The sequence below is a fragment of the Xenopus laevis genome, chromosome 9_10L, assembly GCF_017654675.1.
Source record: "Xenopus laevis strain J_2021 chromosome 9_10L, Xenopus_laevis_v10.1, whole genome shotgun sequence".
Classification (NCBI taxonomy): Eukaryota; Metazoa; Chordata; class Amphibia; order Anura; family Pipidae; genus Xenopus; species Xenopus laevis.
This window is the reverse complement of record NC_054387.1, coordinates 2,962,868-2,976,010: the sequence shown is the minus strand read 5'-3', so window position 1 is coordinate 2,976,010 and position 13,143 is coordinate 2,962,868. Positions and strand designations below refer to the sequence as shown.

The following is a 13,143-nucleotide window of genomic DNA, read 5'->3' as shown; positions in this document are numbered from 1 at the left end:
AAAGGCCATTCATTACAGGCAGATGCATTACAAAACTAAAATGTTATGATTGTTATTATTTCTTATACTAAATATATTCAGTTAACATCCACTCTCTCTCCTGTCCACCCTCCTCCTATCATTCAATGCGCTGGCAAGTTACTAGGTTAAATAGGGCTCCCTAGCAACCAAATAATTGTTCACATTCGATATTGTAGAATGCCAGGCAATAGCTGACTGAAAAGCTGCAAAGAATATTAGGACCAATTGCAAATTTGCCCGAGAATACCATTTTCTAATTTATACTCAAATGGGATTCTAAATTGATCAGTCCCTTTAACCACACAATCTAATAGGGCTATATGACAAGATTATGGATTAAAGTAGAATAGATATAAAGGTGGTGCTCCCTGCGTACAAAGAGCAGATTTTCCATACAGTATTGTCAGTTTCTAACGGAAACGGCTTGATCGAAGATATTGATTGGGCTTTTACAGTTCCAAACTGAAGCCTTCTTGGTGCTGCTGAACTACAGTTCCCAGCGGCTGTTGGGGAGAGCTGACAGTTGGTGAAAGGCTGCAGAAAGGACATTCCCCAGAAAGGGGGGTTGGTAAATCTTTACTTGTTAAATTAGGAATTGATGAGACCTTCAGCTTACATTTGTGTAAGACAATAACCCCCACTCCACGATGCCTATATTATTATAGTCTCAATCAATATTCATCCCCAAGGCTGTGTGTTTGCCCATGACTATTTTATGAGGATGGGGAGGTCGTTCCTGATGGGAATCCCAGCGACCTGATGCATTTCAGTGAATGACATCTCATTCCCCACCCCGACAAACCCTATCCACCCTCCCCACCCCAGGGTCTGGGACCAATATCACTTGTTTTTATTGTCCTATTAATATGACAGCATTGTTGGGATCCTTTAAGAGAGCGCCGAGAGGGTGATCACTAGCCATTAATGTATCATGAGAGACTGAGCTCTTCCTGGTTGCTTCTATGCACATCACACTCCTGAAAAACCCTCTCCCCGTCTCCGTCTTCCTCTCCCATCCACACACCTCCCACCTCAATGCTCGCCTGGGCCTGATCAGCACGCAAGGAGAGCTCAGAAGCAAAGGCAGAGACCCAGAGACACAGAGAGATGGGCAACACACCTTCTCAAGGCATGTCACCTTTAAATTGTGCATTCATTCTAAAGTAGCAGGTATCTGTTTATTTGTGTGTTAAAGCCGAGGGTTGCGAGGGATCGCACCGGTGATGCTGCAGATGCTCACCTCTGCACAATTGGACAGGAGGAGGATGCTGATTTGTTTGCAGCTTCCATTCAGAGTAGCGGCAACCGGCAGGGAAGCGGGGACTGATAAGGCTACAAAGGGGATGTTTTTTAATAGACAAAGGCTTATTCTGCCAAAAAGCAAAAAGGGAGCTGTCAGCAAAAGGAGGGAAGAGAGAGAGAGATAAAAAAAAAGGTCTCCAACCTCCAGGGACTATCATGTCTCTACCTTAGAAACAGCTTTTATAGGCACATATGTGGTGCATCTGTGTGTGTTTATGTGTAAATTATATGTTTATGCCAAGCACATATGTAGAAGTATAAGGCTGAAGCTGGCACCATTTCTATATTGTTGTTGTTGTTGTTGCTGCTGCTGGTATCTCCGTTGGCTGATGGAGCGCTGATAGAAAGATGGCCAGCGAGCTACTGGCTCATAGCACTGGTGTATGGAGTCCGGCATTGTGCACATGTATTCCCTTTGTGTGTTAATGTTTTTATATGCCAACAATTACACCGTGGGGGATTGGCAAACGAAAGGCGCTGATCCTCGCTGGCACAAGAACAAAATAGGTCTTCATTGTGCTGTAGTGTTCCTAGGCTTTGTCTTGTGTCCACAGCTGTAGCAAGAACAGGTACAAACAAGACAAATGACAGTTGTGCTGTTTGTTGTTTCATACGGTTGTCCTGAGCAGAGTCCGAGTTATGGAACAGGGGGCCACCGGCTGAAAGTGGGTTAAAAAAATCCATATCACAGCTCTTAACTGGACTACAATTCCCCAAGAGCTGGTGGCTGCATTATATATATATATATATATATATATATATATATATATATATATATATATATATATATATATATATATATAATTTTATCCACAAGTGGCACCTGTGATGCTAGGGGCCCAAGCGGAGCAGATAAACCATCTGCAGAAATGTTTGTTTGGACCTGTGTGGATCAGGTTACTGTCACCTTGAAACCAGCTGAAAGTTGGCAAGACCTCCAGCTCCCAACTCGCTCGTCTGTGTATCCTGATAATAATATTATGTTATTGTGATGGCTGCCGGCTCACGGAGCATGCAATCTCTTTGCAAATGCAGGATAGTCAGCTGTAAAGGTGACTCGGGTTTTAGAACCATAGTCTGTAGCAGTGGCCTCTGTTGTGCAGGTTTCAGAATGTTATTATGCTTCTTATTATGGTGTAAAAACACAAAAGTGAGGCCTTGACCCCAAGGGCTTACAATTCAGGCCTATTGTGTAGCCGTATTGTTCTTATGGATTGCAACACAGCAAGTTAAAGTAATCCAGTTTATAAGTGTCTTTCTGTTCTCTGGTTGTGACTCTGGAAACAATCAGCCGGTCCCTCTTACAACATTTCAGTTAGAGAATATAAACAGCCACACAGACGTGGGTTCAATTGCAAATAGACATATAAATAATTTTAAAACCACTTGGACCATTAGAATTACATTTTTTTCCATTATGCCAAAAAAAAGTTTGATGGTGGAGTTCTGCTTTAATGGCTCTTTAGTAGCGTCTGTACCTAATGGGGATATGTTTAATGTTCCCACTAATCCCTGTGAATCCATGCAAGCGAAGGCACCAGCCATTGCAGAGAACATTTGGTATGATCAGCCTGATTGATTGTCCTACAGCAGAACTGCTTTCATTTCTTTATTCTATCCTGACCCTTACAGTAGTTTATTATTATTGCCCAAGTGGAGCTTACAATCTAGGGCCTGTAAGTTTTTGGAGTGTGGGAGGAACCTGGAGCACCCATAGGAAACCCATGCAGACACGGAGAGAATGCACAAACTCCTTGCAGATAGTGCCCTGGCTGGGATTGAACCTGGGACCCCAATGCTTAATACTGCACCTTCCTGCTGCCCTTGGACATGTAAATCTGGCCTTGGACCAATACTTCTTATTAGCCCTTGTTAAGACCTACTAGACTGATATTTGCCCAAAAATTGGATATTCCTCGGCAAGGTAGGACTGATGAAGTCCTCATCCAAGAGGTCTCTGTAGGCCTACTCTATGGTCCTATTATTGGCCCATGGCCGACGATCATCCATATTTGGCCCTATGATTGTGGCCAAATGGTCCGGAGCTCCATTCATGTGATAGCCTCTAATTGTCTCTAATCCTGCTGTATTTCCAGACCCAAATCTCCCCTTGGTTCTTGTATCATCTTCTTTCAACCCTGACTCTGCCTCTTCTCTGTAGATTTACTGTACCTATTTCACAGGGGACTTATTATCTATATTCTGTATAGCACTATACAGCATCTATTCAGCACTAATGTCATAAAGGAAAAAAAAGTTTATCCAGGTCTAGCAACCCATAGCAGCCAATCAGATGTTTATTTTTCAAATATCTTACCAGCATAGGCTACATGCGGATTGGTTGCTATGGGTAACTAGAGCAGCACCTTTCATTGCATTATTCCGAGAAAAGCAAGTCGATGCCTAAACAGCTTGTGGAATGGGAGACCACAGCGGGCAGAGAAATGTCTTTAAATTAATACCTTCACACCTGCGAGCGGGAGCTGCCACATGTCATATCAATCACTTAAGCGACAGGGGGGGGGGTCCTGAGTTTCATTCTGACCTGGTATTATCATACATAGTGTTTAAACCGTATGGTTTGCTGTGTCTGGGTGGGTTTCCCCTAGGTGCAAGTTTATTGGCTCCTAAGGAACTGACCCCAATGTGTGTTCATTTGGAGGGGACCTTGTAAGTTTCTTGGGAGGCAGAGACTGATGTGGATGATGAATAAATATATATATATATATATATGATATAAGTATGATGATCAGTAATAATGGGGCCCCGTACTACTAAGTTAAAGGAGTGCAGTTTTCTGCTGATAGGAGCACCTGCCCGGGGTTTCAGGTAAGTCCATACTATCACTTGGGGGTGCCTAACATTTGGCCCCCCCAAGTGTGAAACAGACTTTCCTTCTCCTTTAACATGGCCCACCTCCAGGGGGCCCCGATTATAAGACATTAATCTGGATTTCCTGGGTGGTTAGACCTACCAAAAATGGGATGCCAATAAAAGAAGTCCTTGTTCCACTTGGCTACACCAAAACCCTGTCCATGATCTGCCCAAACTCCCCCAAAAGGTGTCCTGCAGTGCTCTCTTTTTAAAGTGGCCCATCTGTGCCATTAACCTCTGTAACACCCTAATGGCAACCGTGTATATTTATATATATACTGCTCTTGCCATAAGTATAATGAAGGGCAGCTCCAATCCAATCAAAGTATGTGGCTTTATTACTCCCACAAGCTAAAATATCAAAGGTTATTGAGTATATGTCCCCTTATCAAGCTGCAGAGACCCTGCTTTATGCTTGTGTGACGCCCCCCATGTCCTCTTGATATCACATGTATCATGAATTTTTCCTTATAGTCTTGGTTTGTGCCATTCCCTGCAGTAACAACACATTTCGCTTACGTAGAGGCAACATGTTAGGCCATTATCCTGCTGCACCTAATTATTCTTCAAGGTTAGGGGCTCGATGGCCCAGCAAAGGAGTGAAATGTTCTGCTTATATTTATATATATGTTATTGGGCCCCACATTAAATTAATTTTAGGGACCCCAACATAAGGTTGTCTTTTTTTACAATATACAGGTATGGGACCGGTTATCCAGAAAGCTCTGGACCTGGGGTTTTCCAGATAACGGATCTTTCTGTAATTTGGATCTTCATACCTTAAATCTATTCGAAAATCACATAAACATGAAATAAACGTAATAGGCTGGTTTTGCCTCCAATAAGGATTAATTATATCTTAGTTGGGATCAAGTACAAGCGCCTGTTTTATTAATACACCGAAAAAGGAAATTAGTTTTAAAAATTTAGATTATTTGGATAAAATGGAGTCTATGGGAGATGGCCGTTCCATAATTCGGAGCTTTCTGAATGAGTTTCTGGATAATGGATTAAATTATTCATTAATTAGGGCCTCATGGGTCCCCCTATACCCCTGGGGCCCCCTGTAGTCACATGGTCTGCTTCCTCTGTAGTTACGCCCCTGATATATAGATATATTATATATCTGAGCACATGTGCAGATTTACATTATTGTCTGCTTAATATATCCGCAGAATAGCCAAAGAGCTTATGTCCTTGCTTTATTCTCTCTAGCCTAAGTGAAAGCATATGGAGGATATACATGTTATTAGCTAAGCTATAAACCCCTTCCATCCTGAAATCCCCCCTCACCCAGACCCCTAATCACACTTTCATTAGCTCATTACTTAACCTTCATGAACTCAATCCAAGGTTGTCTTTGTGTGACCGATCGGCCTTTCTCGGGGATTTTACGTGGGTCGGACAAAGCCAATAAAGCAGTGTATTTAACAGCCCGTCTGCCGCATCAGCAGATATCGGCCGCGCTTATTCCTCGCGTTCCCCCTGGGGAATCGGGCACCAGGGCGAAAAACTCTGACAAAGAGCGTGTAGACTCGGATAATAAGTGGCGCATCGTTTCATTAACTCCAGGAGCAGGGATTTATTATCAATAATAGATTGGAGCTCAGTGAAAGTCAGGGCAGATACTTTCTCTCCTTCAGCAGGGCTTTAATCTAGTTAGAAAGCTGTTTGTGTGTGTGTATATATCTTTATCTACACTAAAATATTTCTCTGTCAAACATATATTTATGGCCTTCAAGTTAGAATCTTGCAGTGGGTCGGGTACCCGCGGGTTACCTGCAAAAAAAGGATTTTCAGGTGCGGGTCTGCTGCGGGGTCGCGGGACAGATTGCGGGTTTCTTCCTGCTGCAGCTCTCTCCCTGCAGCTTTCCCTCCACTCATTTCCCTCTCTTACATCACATGGTGCTCTTCTGTCCCTCTCGACTATCAGCCACATTTGATGATGGCGCTTCCGGTTTGATACTGGTCGTGGGTTGTGGGTCGGGTTGCGGATAAGGCAGTTGCAGGTCCGGGTCGGTAGAGGGTTCAAAGCGGGTAAATATGCGGGTTGCGGTTCGGGCTGCAGGGTCGGGTCCCGGTCTTAGAAATTGGTTCCGCGCAGGACTCTACGGCTCAAGTATCAGACTTACTCAGGGCCGGATTTACATAGTGGGTGTCCCTAGGCCCACTGCCGTTCGTCGTCCCTGTCCCCCCCTTTATTCTTGAAAATTTTCATCATCAATGAGGATTGGCGCATGGGAAATTTAAAAAATGATTGTATCTCCGGCGCATCCCCAGTGTTTTTGAACCAATGTGGGTGTGGTTGGGCAGCATACTGCCCCCCTAAAATCCTGCCACCCTAGGCCTGGGCCTAGGGGGCCTTTCCACAAGTCCAGGCCTGGACTTACTAACAGAGGAGGGTACGAGGCACTTGGGCAAATGTGCCCAAATTGGGGAGTCAGGTAGTGGCCATATTGGACTGGTTGTCTGACCCCCAAGGGGCTTATGGGATGCTTGTTCCCTTCCTTGTGAGAGAACTTGTTCCCTTCCTTGTGCCTCAGGCAATGCTCTATTGAAATATAAAATAAGGAGCGGTATATAGGGCTCATAGGGTAAAGTTCTCCTTTAAATAAACTGTTAGTATGATGTAGAGAGGGATATTCTGAGACAATTTGCAATTGGTTTTCATTTTTTATTATTTGTCCTTTTTGACTTATTTAGCTTTTTATTCAGCAGCTCTCCTGTCCAAATTAGCTTAACAATCATGCATTGATTTGAAGGACGAATAGGAGGGGCCTGAATAGAAAGAGGAGGAATAAAAAGTAGCAATAACGATACATTTGTAGCCTTACAGAGCGTTTGTTTTTTTAGATGGGGTCAGTGACCCCTGTTGGAAAGCTGGAAATAGTCAGAAATAATTTAAAAAGTATAAAAAAAAATAAAAATAAAGGGCAGTTGAAAAGTTTCTTAGAATCGGTCATTCTATAAGATACAGAGGGGCAAATTTACTTATGGTCGAATATCGAGGTTTAATTAACCCTCGATATTCCACTGTCGAAGTCGAATATCGACAGTACTTCGACTATCGAATGGTCGAACGATTTTTGTTCAAATCATTCGATTCGAAGTCGAAGTAGCCGATTCAATGGTCGAAGTAGCCAAAAAAACATTCGAAATTCGAAGTTTTTTTTATTCTATTCCTTCACTCTAACTAAGTAAATGGGCCCCTAAAAGTTAAATTAAAGGTGAAGCACCCTTTAAAGCAGGGATCCCCAACCTTTTGACCCCATGAGCAACATTCAGAAGTAAAAGCAGTTGGGGAGCAACACTAGCATGAAAAATGTTCCTGGGGTGCCAAATAAGGGCTGTGATTGGCCATTTACTAGCCCCTACGAGGATTGTAAGCCTACATTGAGACTCTGTTTGGCAGTACACCTGGTTTTTATACAACCAAAACTTGCCTCCAAGCCTGGAATTCAAAAATAAACAACTGCTTTGAGGACACTGAGAGCAACATCCAAGGGGTTGGAGAGCAACATGTTACTCACGAGCTACTGGTTGGGGATCACTGCTTTAAAGTAACCCCAGTCCTATGTCTTTTGGCACGTGCCTAATCATTTAGGCCTAACAGGACATTTTCTCAGGTATCATAGTGAAACGAGATTTATGCTTTCGTATAATTTGCTCTGATGCATCATATTGTCGTGGATCAGTCATTTGGGTATTGCTTTCCTATGAACCAAGTTGTTTTCTTAGTAGCTTTGTTCTGTTATCCAAAATTTGTTTAAATGAGCCGTTCTTCTTTAAAGACATACCCCCAAATGTAATATATGGCACTAAGTTTGCCCAACGGGCAGTAACCAATAGCAACCAATAAGATGTTTGCTTTTAAACAGGTGACCAGTACATGCTACCAGCTGATTGGTTGCTATGGGTTACTACTCCTGGGCAAACTTAGTGCATTTTTTTACATAAACCAAAACCCAAAATCTCCCATCAAAACAGTATTTCTGTATAATTGTGTGTACATGTATGGCACCTGTTATCCAGAATGCTTGGGACCTGGGGTTTTATGGGTCTTTCTGTAATTTAGATCTCCATACTTTGTCTACATCATGTAAATGTTAAATAAAGCCAATAGGCTGGTTTTGCTTCCAATAAGGATTAATTATATCTTAGTTGGGATCAAGTACAAGCGACTGTTTTATTATTACAAAGAAAATGTATTTTTTTTTTTAAAAAAAAAATTAGATTATTTGGATAAAATGGAGTCTATGGGAGAAGGCCTTTACGTAATTCAGAGCTTTCTGGATAACAGATTTCCGGATAACGGATTCCATACCTGTTACTAATTTTTCCTGTAGCATAAACTTTTCATGTCCTTTATTACAGGCTGATTTTGAGCATAGGGTCAGTGACCCTGGCCGCCGAGCACTTGGATTCTATACAACTTGTATTCATTAGTATTTTTTGATATTGTTTATCTTTCTTTTCAGTAAACTGTGATATTTCTCTTCTGCCATTTAGACCCCAGAGCGGTTGGGTCAGTTACTCGTTCCATTCGATTCCTGTTTAAATGTCAGATTAGAGACGTGCAAAGTTCATCCAAAAACAACATCATGATAAAAATGATATTCTTTAAAATCACAATCGAGGATTAAATAGAGAAAGGCAGAATGGAAAGATAAACTATACAGTTACAGGTGTGGGAACCCTTATCCGGAAATCCATAGTCCAGAAGGCTCTGAATTACAGGAAGCCCGCCTCCTATACAGCCCGTTTTAATGAAATAATTACATTTTTTTAAAACTATTCTTTTTCTTTTTTTTTGTGATAGTATAACATGACCTTGTGTTTGACCGGAATTAACTGCATGAATTAGAGTCCTGCGCTGGTTCATTTTTTGGAACCCGTACCCGAGCCATACCCGCAACCCGCAACCTGCAACCCGCAATCTTACCCGCTTGGACCCGCTACCCAACCCGACCTGCAAGTTTCTTATTCCCAACCCGGACCTGCAACCCGCTGACCATCAAGAATCAGGAAGTGCTGTCATTGTAAACCGGAAGTGACATCATTAGAAGTAGACGTGATCAGAAAAAAAGGAGTAGAAATCGCTATTGAGAAGCCCCGCAGGCCGACCCGCAGAACCGCCGTCCAGCGTCTATACCCGCCAGTGTCGGACTGGGCTGGCGGCACACCGGGCAAAAACCCGGTGGGCCCCCACCAGCCCAGACCTGCTCCTCCCGGCTGCCCCATAAATAAATAAATAAACCTGCCCGCAGTGTTCGGGCAACATGCTGTGTTCAAGCATGCGCGTCACGCCGTATAATCGTATGCGCACGCCAGGGAATTGGAGGTCGGGAGGCCCTTCGTTTGCAGCCCTGGTTGGCCCCAAGGCTCCAGTCCGACCCTAATACCTGCATCTGGAACTTCTACCCGCAGGGTACCGCTGGTTTTTGTGGGTAACCCGTGGGTACCCAACCCGCTGCAGGACTCTAGCATGAATCCATATTGGTGGTAAAACAATCCTACTGGGTAACATCACACCTGGAGATTCAGGGGGGTTTTGGTCACCCGGCGACTAAACGCCTCTTCTCTGGGTTGACTAATCTCCCCGAATGGCTTCCCCCCCTGTCTTCTGCCTGCTAGAATGAGAAATTGCCTTGTGAGACAACTTCGGGGCGACTTCAGAAAACGAATCGATGCGAGTGCCATGCCGCAGGCAATTTCTCATTCTAGCAGGCGGACGACAGGGGGAAGCCATTCTGGGAGATTAGTTGACCCGGAGTTATTTTATTGATACATCAAATAAAATTGTTGATGGGAGTTTGGTCGAGCTTTCTTTAATAAAAATATTAAATAAATTTTAGTTTTAGTAAATAATCCCTTTATAGTTATTGCTACTTTTTATTCCTCATCTTTCTATTCAGTCCCTCTCCTATTCATATTCCAGTCTCTTATTCAAATCAATACATGGTTGCTAGGGTAATGTGGACCATAGCAACCACATGACAAATTGCAAACTGGAGAGCTGCTGAATAAAAAGCTACATAATCAAAAACCACAAATGAAAACCAATTGCAAATTTTTCCCAGAATAGCACGTTAAGGGGCATATTTATCAAGGGTCGAATTGAAAAAACTTCGAAATTCGAATTCAAAAAGACCAACCGAAATTAAGTCGAAGTTTGTTTTTTTTTGAACGAATAGGTCCATTTTTGATCGAGCAGGTCTGTATTCAGCCGAATTCGAATCGGAGGAATAGCACATTCGATCGAATTCTTTTTTTCCAAAAAAAACTTTGATTTTTCAAAGTCCACCAATTGACTCCAAATAGGTTCTAGGAGGTCCCCCATAGGCCTAAACAGCAATTCGGCAGGTTTTAGATGGCGAATGGTCGAAGTCGAATTTTTAAAGAGACAGTACATGAATTTGGACTATTCCCTAGTCGAAGTACACAAAAAATAGCTCGAAATTACATTTTTTTTAATCAAAAATTCACCTCGACCTTTGATAAATCTGCCCCTAATAGTTAATTTAAAGGTGAACAACCCCACTAAGGTATAGTGATTCAAATTATAGCAAGATCCTTTATCTAGAAAACTCCTAAGCAATCTGGATAATAGATCCTATACCTGTTTATGCCCTCGCCCAGGGTATTTATTTCTATGAAGCAAATGTACCCCTGCCAGCAGTATGTGCAAAGTTTTTACTTTCTTTTTAGGGCTTTAACGGAACTTCTGATGACTAGAAAGGTGAATTGTGAGTGTTTTGTATAAAGGGAAAGAGTCGTTTATTGATTGGATGTCTCCCAGGCACTAGAGATGTGCTAGGTGGATATACACAGATCAAAATGCTGAATTACCGCTGTCTAACTTGATTTCTACCAGTCTCGCTGCAATGATCACTGCAGATTTATGGGCAACGCAGGCGAGCTTTTGGAGCTAACATTAATGTCTCTGTCTCTAAAGCAAAAAAAATAAAAAATAAAGGAGCAATTAGAACGGAAGGAGCTTTTGAAAACATGTTCGGAGTGTTATTGTAATGCTCTGCTTATCTTGTTGGCGCATAATAACTCAATAAATGATGATTATGATGATAGCTTGTTTATAAGGCTTGGAGGACAGCCGTACAATGTGATATCAATGTGATATGAGGAGTTGGGGAGCAGATAAGGCAGCTGACAAGGGCACAGGCTCCATTTACATTACAGTGAGACTGGCACTTATGGATGGGAATGTGGTGGCACATTAACATTAAAGGGATACTGTCATGGGAAAAAAAAAATTTTCAAAATGAATCCGTTAATGGTGCTGCTCCAGCAGAATTCTGCAACGAAATCCATTTCTCAAAAGAGCAAACTGATTTTTTTTATATTCAATTTTGAAATCTGACATGGGGCTAGACATATTGTCAATTTCCCAGCTGCCCCAAGTCATGTGACTTGTGCTCTGATAAACTTCAATCACTCTTTACTGCTGTACTGCAAGTTGGAGTGATATCACCCCTCCCTTTTTCCCCCCCAGCAGCCAAACAAAAGAACAATGGGAAGGTAACCAGATAACAGCTCCCTAACACAAGATAACAGCTGCCTGGTAGATCTAAGAACAACACTCAATAGTAAAATCCAGGTCCCACTGAGACACATTCAGTTACATTGAGAAGGAAAAACAGCAGCCTGCCAGAAAGCATTTCTCTCCTAAAGTGCAGGCACAAGTCACATGACCAGGGGCAGCTGGGAAATTGACAAAATGTCTAGCCTCATGTCAGATTTCAAAATTGAATATAAAAAAATCTATTTGCTCTTTTGAGAAATGGGTTTTTTTCTCATGACAGTATCCCTTTAAGTTGCATTTATACTGCTATGTGTTGTGGGGGCATTAAACATGACCTTGGCACTGTTACTGTGGGTTTTGGTAGCAAACATGACAATGGTACTGCATTTATACTGCTGTGGGCTCTAGGGGCATTAGACATTGGAAATTCATTTACTGTATATGGCTATGTGTTTGGGGGGATAACAGTGGCATTGTGTTTATACTGCTATTTGTTCCATCGGAAATGCATTTATACTTTTGTGTGTTTTGGGGCAATACGCATGACAATGACACTGTTTATACTGCTTTGTGCATTAAACATGACATCGGAAATGCATGTATGTGTTTTAGGGCATAAAACATAACAATGACACTGTGTTTATACTACTGTGGAATCTAGGGGCATTAAACTTCACACTGGATATGTGTTTATACTGCTATGTGTTTTGGGGCATTAAATGCGACAGTGGCATTGTGTTTATACTGCTGTGGGTTCTGGGGAATTAAACATGACATTGGTGCTGCTACTATGGGTTCTGGCAGCAAACATGACAATGGCACTGTGTTTATATTGCTTAGGAATCTAGGAGCATTAAAGGAGAAGGAAAGCTTCAAGACAGTTTATTGCCAACATATTAGCCACAATAGTGCAAGCTAGAATGCTATATTTATTCTGAAGAATGTTTTACCATACCTGAGTAAACAGCTCTAGACACTGTCTCTGTTTGTTTAGGATAGAAGCTGCCATATAAGCTTGGTGTGACATCACTTCCTGCCTGAGTCTCTCCCTGCTCACTTACAGCTCTGAGCTCAGATTACAGTAGGGATGGGAGGAGGGAGGGGGAGAGGAACAAACTGAGCATGCTCAAGCCCTAGGCCTGGAGGTTTAAGCTGAAAACAGGAAGTCTGATACAGAAGCCCATGAGTACACAATAGAAGGAAAGAAATGTGCTGTTTCTTTTGACAGAGGATTCAGAGGAGCATTTCTCTAAGGGGTTACTGGTGTATTTAAATAGACCTTTCTGATAAAGCTTACTTACTTTTAGCCTTTCCTTCTCCTTTAAACGTCACACTGGATGTGCATTTATACTGCTATGTGTTTTGGGGCATTACGCATGACAGTGACACTATGATCATATTGCTTT

General features: G+C 42.3%; 1 protein-coding gene and 1 long non-coding RNA gene across 13 annotated transcripts in view; one reads left to right on the top strand and one right to left on the bottom strand.

The window, feature by feature from the left end:
• The window catches only part of LOC108701978, a 116,525-nt gene that overhangs the window by 25,661 nt on the left and 77,721 nt on the right, over nt 1-13,143 (bottom strand). The window lies entirely within an intron of this gene.
• LOC108700782 (SRC kinase signaling inhibitor 1) overlaps nt 967-13,143 on the top strand; it is a 124,422-nt gene continuing 112,245 nt past the window's right edge. For 5 of the 12 annotated variants that reach the window (XM_041577308.1, XM_041577315.1, XM_041577307.1 and 2 more), the window contains exon 1: nt 967-1,150. In XM_041577308.1, coding sequence (XP_041433242.1) covers nt 1,129-1,150 — 22 coding nt within the window. In that variant the 5' untranslated portion in view covers nt 967-1,128. The remainder of the gene's footprint in view (nt 1,151-13,143) is intronic. The other 7 variants (XM_041577323.1, XM_041577321.1, XM_041577322.1 and 4 more) reach the window with 4 other exon arrangements.